Raw genomic sequence first — 14495 nt, 5'->3', positions numbered from 1 at the left:
AGGACGGGCCAGCCCTCAAAGCTCAGTGTCCGAGCAAGACGTGGGCTGGTGAGGAAACCCACAGATGATCCTGCAGTCACTTCGAAGGAGCTCCAGAGGTCAGTGGCTGAAACTGGAGTAAGTGTGCATGAGTCGACCATATCACGGCTCTCCATAAATCTGGCCTGTATGGGAGGGTGGCAAGAAAGAAGCCGTTGCTCAAAACTATTCATCTAAAAGCACACTTGGAGTTTGCTACCAAGCATGAGAGAGATCCAGATGGAAATGGATGATCTGCTGTGGCGACCCCTAACGGTAACAGTAGTAGTAAATGAGAGCGACCCAGTTAGGATGTGGGTAAAGGTTTTGTGGTCAGATGAGATGAAAGTTGAGCTTCTTCACCAAAACAAAAGCATTAGGTGTGGCGCAAACCTAACACTGCTTATACCCTAAAAAACACCCTCCCTACAGTGAAGCATGGCGGCAGCAGCATAATGCTATGGGGTTGCTTTTCATCTGCAGACACTGGGTTGAGGGAAAAATGGATGGAAATTATTAGAAGTAAACCTGTTGCAATCTGCCATAAAACTGAAGCTTGGGAGAAGGTTCACCTTCCAGCAGGACAATGATCCTAAGCACAAGGCTAAAGTAACAATGGCATGGCTCAGCAACAAAAAGGTGAACGTTTTGGAGTGGCCAAGTCGAAGTGCAGACCTCAACCCCATTGAAAATCTGTGGCACAGACTGAAAATTGCAGTCCAGAGGCACCATCCCACCAATCTGCAAGACCTGTACAAATTCTGCCAAGAGGAATTGGCAAAAATTACTCCAGAAGAATGTGCAAAGCTTGTACATACAGGATGTTGTGTTGCTGTAAAGCCCCCTGAGGCAAATTTGTGATATTGGGCTATACAAATAAAATTGACTTGACTTTTTATTGCAGCAAAAGGGTACTCTACAAAGTGTCTGTGAATGTTCTCATTCATCCAGGTCATGGTTATCCAAAGGAGTTGAATCAAGTGCAACTGGACTTGGTATATATCCGTGAAGACGTTTCGCCTCTCATCCAAGAGGTTTCCTCAGTTCGTACCTTTCTAACTAGACCAAGCTAGTCTGACTGGCTGGTGACGAGACTCAGAATTTATCCTCTTGGGAGTCGTTGTCAGAGCTATAGATGTCCTTGGCTCTTTTTGTCCCGATGTTTACCAACACCCGTCGCTAACAGAGCCATAGATACGAGTGGCTCTTTTGTGTACCGATGTTTGGCCGCGCCCGTCATTATCGGAGCTATTGGTATGCGTGGCTCTCCTGTGCTCCGATGTCCAGACGCACCCGTTGCCATCGGAGCTATTGATTTGCATTTGTTTAGCAGCGACGGTCGTTGGGGGTGTTAGTTTCGACTTCATTATTCAGTGGTCATGAGAGTGGTTGGAGCCGTTAGTGACCGACTGTTGTTCTTGGAGGCTAAGCTTCTTGAGTCTCCTGAGTAGAGATGAAAGGACAGCATTGTAAGTGGGAGATAGGTGGTGTCGCAGAGGGATGGTTTTCCCAGTTTCGCATAGATGGCTTCCTTCACCCCTCTTTCAAACCATCTATCTTCTCTGTCCAAAATGTGTATGTTGTTGTCCTCAAAGGAGTGTGTCTTCTCCTTTAGGTGTAAATAGACTGCTGAGTCTTGTCCTGAGGAGTTTGGCCTTCTGTGTTGGGCCATCCGTTTGTGTAATGGTTGTTTGGTTTCTCCTATGTAGAGGTCACTGCAATCCTCATTGCATTGTACAGCATACACCAGATTGCTTTTTTGGGTGTGTGGTACACAGTCTTTGGGATGAACCAGTTTTTGTCGGAGTGTGTTGCTGGGTTTGAAGTATACCGGGATGCGGTGTTTGTTGAAAATTCTCCTGAGTTTCTCGGAGACCCCAGAAACATACGGGATGACTGTGCTATTCCTTCTGTTCCTTTTCTCCTCGTCGCTCGCCTGGTTGGTCTTTCTGGAACGTGTTGCAGTTTTCACAAAGGTCCAACTGGGGTAGTCGCAGGTTTTTAAAGCTCCCCTCAGGTGTTTGTGTTCTTCTTGTTGGGCCTGAGTGCTGCTGTGCACATTGTCAGCTCTGTGTTGCGAAGTTCTGATGACACTCAGTTTGTGTTCCAGAGGGTGGGTGTGAGTCGAAAAGTAGATATTGGTCTGTGTGTGTAGGTTTACAACGACCGTCGCTGCTAAACAAATGCAAATCAATAGCTCCAATGGCGACGGGTGCGTCTGGACATCGGAGCACAGGAGAGCCACGCATATCAATAGCTCCGATAACGTCGGGCGTGGCCAAACATCGGTACACAAAAGAGCCACTCATATCAATGGCTCTGTTAGCGATGGAAACTGGTAAACATCGGGACACAAAGAGCCATAGACATCTATAGCTCTGACAACGACTCCAAGAGGATAAATTCTGAGTCTCATCACCAGCCAGTCAGACTAGCTTGGTCTAGTCAGAAAGGCACGAACTGAGGAAGCCTCTTGAATGAGAGGCGAAACGTCTTCACGGATATATACCAAGTCCAGTTGCACTTGGGTACTCTACAAAGTATTGATATGTGGGGGTTGAATACTTATGCAAGCACTATTACTTTAGTTTTTAATTTATTTTAAAAAAAAAGGCAGGAAAGCATAATTTATGGCTGTGGGAACATGCTGTTAGAGCTTATGGGTTCACAAAATAATATTGTTCAGGAACAGATGGGTATCTTTTATAATCCATTAATTAGGGATGACTGTCAAGGGGGGCGAATACTTTTGCAAGGCACTGTATTTCTGTCAGTTATAATTTTTTCAGCAGAGCTATGTGTACTAAGCTGGAGAACCAGCGGAGGTAGCTGCCGAGAATAGAGTGGCTTTATGAGTTGTAGTTCAACTAACAGGGGGAGGGCAATGTTTGGTGGGTAATGCTACTTGCATGGAGTTGAGCTGGTGCTACTTTTTAAAATCCAAAATGTGCCTATGCAGTGGATTTTCCAAGAGAAGGATGCTAGTTGGGATCTGTCCATTTTCCCGAACTGGAGACTGAATTTGACAGTAAACACGGCACACCTGTAATTGTTGGCACCATCTACTCAAGTTTCCAATTGGTTTACTAGCTCTTAAATCTAAAATTTAAACCGTCATCATACTAAGGCCAAATGTATCTAAGATAAAAACGTTTGGCAATTTAATAGACTGATTGAGTCATATGCCCATAATAAGGACTATTCTGGGAAGTCTTTAGAGGTGAAAACAGATTTATCAGAATTGGATCATGGAATTTTTGCATCGACGGAAATTGTATTGCATCTTAGAATAAAAAAATTTCCCACCCCTATGTTTAATTTTTTTCCATGAGTTTTTGTTTTTTTAATTTATTATTTTTTATTAAATTACTCGATTTGGCAGAAATTCCTAAACAACAAATAAAAAAAAAACTTATTTTGCAAATGATGTAGTAAGCCAGGGAAACCGCAAACCATTCCTCTTTACTCTGATTTACTGTGATCACAGATGACGTACTAAGAATTTTTCTTAATGTAATCCCCGCAGTGCTGACTGGAATTCAATATCCCTCTTCCCCATAAGCATTTCCTTCGGAAAATACAGCTGAGGCACGGATGTAAGTGTTTCCAACATTCCATGCAGCTAAAAACCATACTGATTTGACTACCAACTTCTCAAACACTACAAAAGGTAAAAATTAAATTGGTGATCAATTGTGTATTAGGAGAATACTAAAACATCAACTGTATGCAGTACAATGACAAACAGGAGACACAGTAGTACATTGTATGTGCAATAGACTGAATTTTGTGTGTTTTTGAGCCCAATCTGCACTTACTTGCTGAGGACAAATTCCCAGTAAATCTCAGTAAATAAACTGACATTTTGAATGTAAATTCGGTTGTATCGTGTGCATTAGATCGATGGAGCCACTTTAAAAAAAAAAAGGCATTCCTGGGAGCAAGTTATTGCAAGCCTACCCCTTGCTTACTTTAAATAGAAATATGTAAATATTATGGAAAAAGTGATGCAAGGCGAGTGTGGGCAAATTACTATTCCCCCCATCCCAATCTAAATTTAACTTATTTTTTAACAGTAGGAGAGTAGAATGTGTGTATGCCAGCAGTACTCACACCATCCGCATAGTTTGGTTTGAAGTTATCCTGCTGGCGTCGTATGTCTTCCTGTTCTCTGTGTCTCATCTCCTCCTCTCTCCTCCTCCTCTCCTCCTCATGCCTACAGACAGAAAAGGAAAATGAGTAAAAGACCGAAAAGCAAGTCTGGAGTGTGCACGACACCTAAAGGTGTGATTAATAACTACAGGTTTTCTAAACATCCTCGGGAGGTTATAGGTTTGCGTGTGGTGATACTAGTTACTGCACTGGTGTTTGACCACTCAATCTCAGAGGTCCCTTTGAAATGAAATGTTTCCAGTGCTATGTCAGCATCTTCCCCATCACCAGAGAAAAGACATGGTTCAACATGGGTTTTAGCTGCTGGTGCTGTGGAGTCTTCAACGAGCCATACCTGCCTGTTAGCCACAGCTTTGTGTCTTGCTTTGCTGTTACCTGTTGTACTGCTCTGCATGTGGCTGCTATGACAGAAATGGAAAAAAAACCCATCCTAAATCATTTTCCTGGGACAAGCCTCCATGGTTACTTGACAGGAGCCATTAAGATGAGCCACTATGGCAGCACAGTGAAGCAGTGGTTTGCACTGTCACCTCAACAGAAAGTAGTTCTGTGTTTAAGTTCCAGTCCGGGTCATTTCTGTGTGGAGTAGGGCTGTCAAAACTGGCCAAAAATGACGTTCAATTATTCCTTCTAAAAAAACACGTATGTTCGAACCCATTCAAATATATTTTTGTCCATTATGTCCGTAAGAGGGCAAACCAATACAACGAGAGACATAAGTACTTGTATAGAAATATTTAGTCAACGTAAACATGTCTTAAAAGATCTACATACTTACACATTACATACACAATAAACAAATACAATAATGTCCTGTACTGTAACACTTCATTTAAAGACCACAGACCTCTCTCTCTCTCTCTGCATCATGGTTGGTGCTAGAGTGAGAAATGAGAACACACTGTCCCTCCGAGGCAAGATGAATAATTCGTTAACTCGATAGCCTAATTTTTGTAGATTAGGTATTCATACTGGTTTAAATAAACAATTTGATTGCATTTTTCCATCTTTGCTGGGCAAGAGTTTTGTGCGAAAGGGATTAAAGGTGCCAACTCTTGTCCCAAATACAGGCTGCTTGTACTCAATGTTTGAAGTAAATGAAAGTAAAACAGACATTCGACGCTCTGAGCAACTGTGCTGTGATAAAACATGGAACAACAATTACATTTTCCTTTACATGAAACTGGAAATAATAAACCACTGGGCACCAGCAGTGCAAGAAGCTTCTGTATTCACTATTCAATATGTACTCAGTCAGTACAGTAGCCATTCAGTCAGTACAGCAGCCTCCTACACTTTCGTAATGGTTTTGTTTAAATAAAATTAAGGTACAAAATTCCAAGAAATGTGACAAAGAAGTTTTACCCTGAGGGATAATTTACAATACTATTAAAAATGGAAAAGCATCGTCCGGGTAGCGTGGCAGTCTATTCCATTGCCTACCAACATGGAGATCACTGGTTCAAATCCCCGTGTTACCTCCGGCTTGGTTGGGGGTCCCTACAGACACGGTTGGCCGTGTCTGCGGGTGGGAAGCCGGATGTGGGTGTGTGTCCTGGTTGCCACACTAGCGCCTCCTCTGGTCGGTCAGGGACGCTTGTTCGGGGGGGGGGGGACTGGGGGGACAGCGTGATCCTCCCACGCGCTACGTCCCCCTGGTGAAACTCCTCACTGTCAGGTGAAAAGAAGCGGCTGGCGACTCCACATGTATGGGAGGAGGCATGTGGTAGTCTGCAGCCCTCCCCGGATCGGCAGAGGGGGTGGAGCAGTGACCAGGACAGCTCGGAAGAGTGGGGTAATTCGCCAGATACAATTAGGGAGAAAGGGGGGGGGGGACCTGGAAAAGCAGGCTACTTCCATTCTTGACGATGCTTCAGATTGTTTGGAGAGAAAATCAATCCCTGCGGCTGAGTTGGGTTGTGAACTCTGCCATATTTACCACATGGCTGTTGTTGAACTATTCATTCGTTTCAGCTTGCATTTCATTTTCAATTTTGTTTCCAACCAATGAGAGAGATGTTGTGTGACTCCTGTCTGTCGTGCAGCATATTCAGTGCAGCGGCCAAGGCCCTCGTGAGAATTCGCGAGGCAGAGCTGCTATAATGCTGCTGTTTTCCCACAAACAAATATTAATTTTCACACTTGACTGTCTTTTATTTTTAAAATTTGGTTATATATTGGAATTTGGAATATTCATTGACAGCTCTAGTGTGGAGTTTTATGTTCTTCCCATGTTTGACAGCTCTAGTGCAGAGTTTTATGTTCTTCCCATGTTTGACAGCTCTAGTACAGAGTTTTATGTTCTTCCCATGTTTGACAGCTCTAGTGCAGAGCTTTATGTTCTTCCCACGTTTGACAGCTCTAGTGCAGAGTTTTATGTTCTTCCCATGTTTGACAGCTCTAGTACAGAGTTTTATGTTCTTCCCATGTTTGACAGCTCTAGTACAGAGTTTTATGTTCTTCCCATGTTTGACAGCTCTAGTGCAGAGCTTTATGTTCTTCCCATGTTTGACAGCCCTAGTGCAGAGCTTTATATTCTTCCCACGTTTGACAGCTCTAGTGCGGAGTTTTATGTTCTTCCCATGTTTGACAGCTCTAGTGTGGGGCTTCTATGTTCTTCCCATGTTTGCATCGGTTTCCTCTGGATGCTCCAGTTTCCTCACAGTATTAGGAATGAGAAACTCCCGCCATTGTACTTTACAAAAGCACTGGCCTCAGAGCTCGGGAATTTGTCCACAGGTGCTGCACTGTAGTTGCCCTCTGCTCTAAATTACTTAGGACAGGTCAAATGTAGAAGACTAATTTCCCCAGAGGAGTTGATCAATTATAACTTAATAAAAGAGTTCAAGATTTGGTGTCTCACTGGTGTCTTGGATGAGGAAGTGGTCGAAAGTATTAATGCAAACCTTTGCTTGCATGTTAATCTTTCAGATTGTAGCTTTAATTGATTCCCGTGATTCCAGTGTTGTCATTGTAGAGCTGGCATACCAAGTGTTTTGGAAAATATTCTAAACGTGATCTCTACAAGCAGTTATTTTACAGCTCTGCATGGACTACATTATAAGGTCAATACTGTGTGCTCCAAGAGAATTTCTTTTTTTAATTACACGCCTCTTAAAATGACAAATTTGAAATAGGGTAAGACTGGTTGTTGCTGTTGCACAAGCTGTTGATAACTGGATTCTGCTCAAAACACAATTGTCTATAGCTTCACAGCAAGATTTTAGGGAGACTTTGTGAGTTTACGTCCAAAGTGGGCTAACTCCAATGACATTTAGTCATTCTGTCACAGGTTTTAAACCAAGAACTGAACAAAAAACACACCTCATTTCTATCTGCTTGCGTTTCTGCAACTCCTGGTTGCGAAGCTCCTCCAATCTTCTCAACTCCTCCTGGCGTCTCATCAGATCTAGAAAAAGCAATTGAGAAGATAAACAGGGGAATGGAAGGAGAACAGAGGGCAAAGCACAAAGAGTTCTACACTTTTATGTCGTACATGCTCCACCCTGTAATGGGCTTCACTACTGGTTTACCCCATTGAGGCTCCGCCTCAGCACATGAGAAACAGCTTTGTACTCACCACCCAATTGGGTGGTATGGAGCCACATAGCACCCAACCGCTATAAAGCCCCTGCATCTACACAGCTCGTTTCCCTTTTTTTTTTTTATAAATTTATTTCTGATTTCTCCCAATTTATTGGCCAATCGATCCCTATTTTAATTCAAACACCCACCCTCGTACTGCATGCCTTCACCAACTGCATCTCTCTGGCCGGCAGTCTTGAAGGAGACCACCTCACCACTTTCGTGACACGGCGACTCCAGGCCGAACCACTGTTTTTTCCGACACACACAGACGCATTCACGTGATGAACACAAGCCAACTCCGCCCCCCTCCTGAAGACAGCGTTGCCAATGATTGCTGCTTCATCGAGTCCGGCCATAGTCGGATCTGACGAGACCGGGGCGCGAACCCCAGTCCCCAGTGGGCAACTGCATTGATATAAAGCCGATGCTTAGACCGCTACACCACCGTGGACCGTTTCCCTTTTTCACTTAGACACCTGAGCTGTGGATCTTGTCTGCAAGTTTTTTGTCCCCCTCTGGTGATGCAATATTATGAAGAATTCTTCCATTTTTTACTGCTACTATGTTGCCCCTGCTTGGCCACAAGTCCTACTTTGTTTGCCTTGGCTGGCAGAACCGCAAAGCTTTCAAGACCTGCCCTGCCCTCCCCCAGGAGGAACGCAAGAGCCAGGAAAGGTTGGGGAGTCTGTCCACCTCTCCCACACCGGCCAGGTGCCAGCGTGCCGAGAGGCAGTGACCTGCTCCCAACTATGGGATGAGGATAATGAGGAGGACGACATCTTGACGATCTGTCGGCTTACGGCCATACCACCCTGAGGATGCCCGATCTCCGAAGCTAAGCAGGTTCGGGCCTGTTTAGTACTTGGATGGGAGACCGCCTAGGAATACTAAGTGCTGTAAGAATCAGCCCGATCACCTCAGCCACTGAGAGGATGGGAACTCTTGCTTCCACCAGCTCCACCCTCCTCTGCTACCCTGGACGACTTCATCAACACCTCCATGCTCAGCCTAGTGGTAGGCCTCGAACACATCTTGTGTGTCCCAAGACCTATACCGTTATAAAAGGCATCATCCCACCCTACCCGTACACCCCCCCCCCAAAAAGAGCATCTCAAGAACTACACAAGCATACTCAGGTTGTTTCAGATGTTAGCACTATGGCCTTCAGAAGCACACCACATGGGCCAGAGGAGATGTCTCCCCTTCCTCCCCAGGTGAGGCAAATAAGGGGCAGGGGGTAGACGATGCTCGCTCTTCCCTGGCGTCTTTTCCAAATTCACAAGAAGCTAATGCGGTTAATTCCGGCATGTTGGCACCATTAGTTACCTGGGATGCTAATGTGGCTAACCGCGTTTTGCTCGTCTAAGATGCTACTACAGTTAGCATTAGAGGCACTCCACTTGGGCCGGAGGGGACATGTCCCCTTCCTCCCTAGGTGAAGCAAACTGGGGCAAGCGGTGGCCGTTGCCTGCTCTTTCCCAGCCTCTACTCCTCATTCACAAGAATCGAACGCCGCTATTGTGGCTTATCAGTGCCATTTGTGATTTTAGCTGCTATATTGCTAACTCATTGGCGGCTAACAAGGCTATACAGCTAGCCTCAGCCAGAAGGGTCCATTGGTGTCTGGAAAAGATAATGAAGCTACAGCAGTCTGTTAGCTTCTTCTAAAGCTAATACACTTTCATTTCACTTTGATTTGGCTGTCGCCGCCATTCCTTGATGCACACTTCCCGAGCCAGGAGTGCACACCCAAGAAATCTGGAGGTAGTGAGACCAATCCTGGACCTGCGTGTCTTCAACGACAAGACTTCTCAGACAGCATTTTGTATGCTGATGGTTGAGCTGCTTTTGAAGTGCATCTGGCCAGGCGACTAGACGACAGCCAGGATCGAAAAGCAAAAACTCACTGAGCAGGACTATGACAGTGACAGGCTAGATCTTGCCTTGAGTTTTGTTTTCTCCCTCTAGTGTTTTACCTGAAATTTCAATTTTTCTTTTTCGCACTTAAATGGGAATTGTAGCACATATACTAAATTATTGTTGCATAGATTGATGCAGCTGAGTTGCAACCTGTTGTTGTTTCTACTTGTTTCTGTTCTGTGTAAATGATGTGTATGAGCTGTCTGTTGTCAGTACATGCGTTACGTTTTGCTAATGCAGATTGTCACTTGTTGCAAAGCAGTCCCGTCTCCAGTGGTTTTATTCATGACATCATCAGCAATTAGTCAAGGTCGACTCGACTTTCATCACATGACATCCGACTTTAAAAAATCTTTCGTCATGCAATCCCTACAACATACATGAATATTAAAATCACCAAGAACCAGCACCCTGTCATAGCTAGGCATGACAATGGATAAAACTCAGAAATAAAATCTCTTTCTTGCGCTTTTACTTTAGCACTGGTTTTGCTCTTAGATGCTTGTTTAGAGAGAAGATGCACTTATGACCTCTGATGACTAGTAGTTCTTCTGATTTCCTACGTTAAATGATGCACTTATTGTAAGTCGCTTTGGATAAAAGCGTTGGCTAAATGACTGTAATGTAATAAAACTGATTTAGGGGTCCTATAAATTAAGATGCAGAGTAAGCAGCAAGCACCGGTGATTGAGAACCTTAAAACATCAAAGGAAATAAAATTACTAAAAGTAACAGGATGGCACTTAAGACCTAACTCATAAAAATCAGCTATACCAAACTTCCAGATGGCCTGGAAATACGCAAAATGAGGAGGCCTAGCCTCAATCAGGGGAGGATCCTTGGGCGGATGTAGCAGCCCTGGGCTGGTGTGGTCACATGTGGTCTACAGTTGTGAGGCCGGTTGGCCGTACTGTCAAAACCTTTGATACGACTCTGGAGGCGGCGTATGGTAGAAAAACAGATATTCAATATTGTGCTAACACATCTAGTGGACTTTCCTGCAATCAGCACGCCAATTGCACAATCTCTCAACATTTATGGCATCTCTGGCATGATGTTGTGCAGCAAAAACGGCACATTTTAGGGTGCCTTTATTCTCCCCATCATAAGCAACACCTGTGTAATGATCATGCTAATCATCATGATCATGATGATGATCATGGTAATGACCATGCTGGTTAATTAGCATGTTTATGTCACACCTGTCAGATTGGTATGATATTGGCAACAGATGAAATATGATGAAATATATACACATTTGTGTGCACAATCTGAGAAGCAAGCTCATGGAGCGCATAGAAAAAATCTGGGATCATTTAGAAAGAAAGAAAGCCACTTTATTTTGTCATTTTATTCTTACAATGAATTTGTTCTCTGCATTTAACCCATCCTATAGTATAGGAGCAGTGAGCAACTGCAGCGCCTGGGGACCAACTCCAGTTCTTCTTTCCACTGCCTTGGTCCAAGTATTAACTTAACATGCATGTCTTTGATAATGGGAGGAAATCGGAGCATCCAGAGGAAACCAACATAGACACAGGGAGAACATGCAAACTCCACACAGAAAGGACCTGGGATGGCCTGGGGTTCAATCTTAGACCTTCTTGCTGTGAGGCAACAGTGCTAACCACTGGGCCACTGTGCGCCCCCCCCCCCGTTTTTCTCCCATATTGTATCCGGACAATTTCCCCACTCTTCCGAGCCATCCTGACCGCTGCCCCACCCCCTCTGCCGATCCAGGGAGGGCTGCAAACTACCACATGCCTCCTCCAGTACATGTGGAGTCGCCAGCCGCTTCTTTCCACCTGACAGTGAGGAGTTTCACCAGGGGGATGTACAGCTTGGGAAGTCACGCTATAGCTTGTTTGCAGTCACGTGCTTCTGATGACGCGCGAGATTCAGATGGAGGGCAGGAAGTGAAAAGCAGAACGGACAAGATGGAGCGAGTTTAGCCCGAACTGTGCTAGTTTAGACAATATTATGAGAGAAAGGTATAAACAGAAAGTAAGTTATGTTTTTCATGATCCTTATGTTATGAAGAGTGATTGTTCTGACGAAGTGGTCACTGCACACGCGCGTTATCCGACTCCGCTCCCCCCGATCGTAGACGACAGTTCGCAAGCCATTTTTTCAGGTGTTTTCGGTCAATTTCTTGCATTTCTTCCCCCCTCATGAACAACAACTTTTGCTACTCAATAAAAACTCCTTGTGGTTTCTCAGTTAATGGCGCCAAACATGGGTATTCCAAAAGTTTGTGATAATGTTTCCTATGTAGAAAATCACTTCCTGCCCTCCATCTGTAGTTTGTGACGTCATATGCAAACAACCTATTCCCCCCAGTTCCCCCTCCTCCCTGAACAGGCGCCCTGACCGACCAGAGGAGGCGCTAGTGCAGCAACCAGGACACATACCCACATCCGGCTTCCCACCCGCAGACATGGCCAATTGTGTCTGTAGGGACACCTGACCAAGCCAGAGGTAACAAGGGGATTCGAACTGGCAATACCCGTGTTGGTAGGCAACTGAATAGACCACTACACTACCCGGACGCATGCTGCCCTTTTTAGAAAGAGACCTCAGCTCATGAAAAATGGGGGCAAAAAGAAAAAATTGTTCTTGAAATTTTTGCTCTGTGCATTTGCTTTACCTTGTCTCATTAACATGAGTTGGTGTTCATGTTTGGCCGCCTCCATCTCAGCTTCCAGTTTCTCCCTGGCCTCTCTGATGTTCCTGTCAACCTGCTCTCTCTGCTGCTTCTCCATTTCATCCAAAGCCTTCCAGCGAGATGAGTATTCAAACTCAAAGGTCCCCGGTTGAGCGAAGCGTGGTGTTTGCTCTCTCTCTCTAGCATAAAGAAATGTTCCATTGTCAGAATTATTCACTCCGTATCTCTTCAGGTATTAACTAGCCCCAATTATACCATGGTCGCAGAGAATACTGGTTTCTGATTGGCTGGAGGAAATGTGTTTAAAACTGTTCTAAATTCATACATAACCACAGCATGCTGAATTAGTAGCACACCCAGTGAACACTCAAAATTTTAGCTTCAGAACCTTTTAATTCTGAGTACAAAACATTCAACAAAAATAAGTGAATGCTTTTATTCTAATTCTTTGGTAATTGGTACAAGTGGGATAATTAACTCCGATCAACCCCACAGAGGCACTGGGTGGTTCATTGTTGTGGATTATGCTTCAAATTCCTTTAACAAACATGAGAGTGGATTATTCCTGAAATGAAAAACCCTTTTCAAAAAAATACATTACTATTTTTTTTCTTTAAAATCAATATAAAGGTAATTTTTTTTCCTCACTGGAAGTTGTTTTTTTTTTTTTTCAGTCTAGGAATGTATACGTTGAAACTAAAATCTTGGAAAACTTGTTTTTCCTTAAAAAATAAAGTAGGCACTCTTGGTAAATGTATTAAAAGTGCGCAAGATATTGTAGTAACGTATTCATATTTTGTCTGCCATGTCTGCTGGCCATAACCTCTTTGCTTGTTCCTGACAGTTGCCTTCTTCTGCATTTGGCTAGTCTGGTGAAGACATGAAATGGTTATGCGCCTTAACTTTTATTCCCAGTTAGGTCATACTTGACAGTCAACATGAAAATAAGCACTATAAAAGCATGATTTGTGTATTTGTGGATGAGCTATTGTCTGAAATACAGCAGTGATATAAAAGTTTCAAAATATGTTTCTTAGGAATGTAGGTTTTAACCCTCAGCTAATTATCTATTATATATTTATATAGTGGTTGTTGTTGTTTTTTTTTTTTCGAAAACCATCAGTGGTGTTGATAAAAGTGCTCAACAAATGAGGAGCGGAATATTTAGATAGATGTAGGAAGAAAACTTTAATTCATAGCAGTGCAAGCCTGTTTCATGTGTCACGCACTCATCGGCCTTGTACTGTTATGAATTAAAGTTTTTTTCCCTATCTGTCTTATATATATATATATGTATAAATATACATATATATATAAAAATGAAATATACAAAATAATGCTCAACTAATTCTTATGTTCTCTATATTTAAAAAACAGAGTGCATGTTTGAAAATGTCTCCACTCAGAATAAATATTGCAAAACAAATGTTTTAATTTGATTGACAATGAAAATGTACAAGGTGAAACCACATTTTCATAATGTACATCAGATTTCATTTGATTTTTGTTTGTACCACTCACAAAAGTATGCGTATTTCAAATTATGGGGTAAGTTTGTGGAATGGTCTAGACGAAGAACTCAAGGAAAGCACAAGTTTAAATCAATTCAAAAAGAGGCACAAAACAAATATTTTAAAGAGGTACAGGGATGAGGAGGAGGTTTTGCCCCTCTCATGACCGCGACACCCATGCTGGATGCTGTTATTGTTGTTTCTTGGCAATAATTGTTATTGTTTTCTTTGTTCTACTTTTTTTTATTTTTATTGCTTTTATTATTTTTTCATTGTGTTGTTGTGAGATAGATATCGAGAATGATGCGTTAAAAATAAGTTCAGTATTTTGGTTTATTAATTGAGCATTAGAGAGGGGGCAGGAAATTACAACTAGTAACCTCCTCCTGCTCCTTTTCAAACATGTAAATTTTTGGATTTTGATTTTTGTTGAATATTGAGAATTTTTGTTGAATTCTTCTAGTTTTATTTTGATCACTTTTATTTTGCATGTTTGAAATGAAGGCATTTGAATCTGAATGAGAATACAACTCACTGTGGTTTGTTCCACACCAGAATCTCTGGCTGCACTGGGCAGCAGAGACTAAATGGCGTCAACAATAAGACATCTATGTGTGTCT

General features: G+C 43.1%; 1 protein-coding gene across 3 annotated transcripts in view; it reads right to left on the bottom strand.

Annotated features, from left to right (window-relative positions):
- The window catches only part of pspc1 (paraspeckle component 1), an 84921-nt gene that overhangs the window by 40994 nt on the left and 29432 nt on the right, over window positions 1-14495 (bottom strand). For 2 of the 3 annotated variants that reach the window (XM_056301280.1, XM_056301278.1), the window contains exons 5-7: window positions 12347-12543; window positions 7516-7600; window positions 4132-4234 (exon numbers count right to left, since the gene is read on the bottom strand). In XM_056301280.1, coding sequence (XP_056157255.1) covers window positions 4132-4234; window positions 7516-7600; window positions 12347-12543 — 385 coding nt within the window. The remainder of the gene's footprint in view (window positions 1-4131; window positions 4235-7515; window positions 7601-12346; window positions 12544-14495) is intronic. The other variant, XM_056301279.1, reaches the window with a different exon arrangement.

This window comes from Lampris incognitus, chromosome 21, assembly GCF_029633865.1.
Source record: "Lampris incognitus isolate fLamInc1 chromosome 21, fLamInc1.hap2, whole genome shotgun sequence".
Classification (NCBI taxonomy): Eukaryota; Metazoa; Chordata; class Actinopteri; order Lampriformes; family Lampridae; genus Lampris; species Lampris incognitus.
This window is presented reverse-complemented; position numbering and strand designations above follow the sequence as displayed.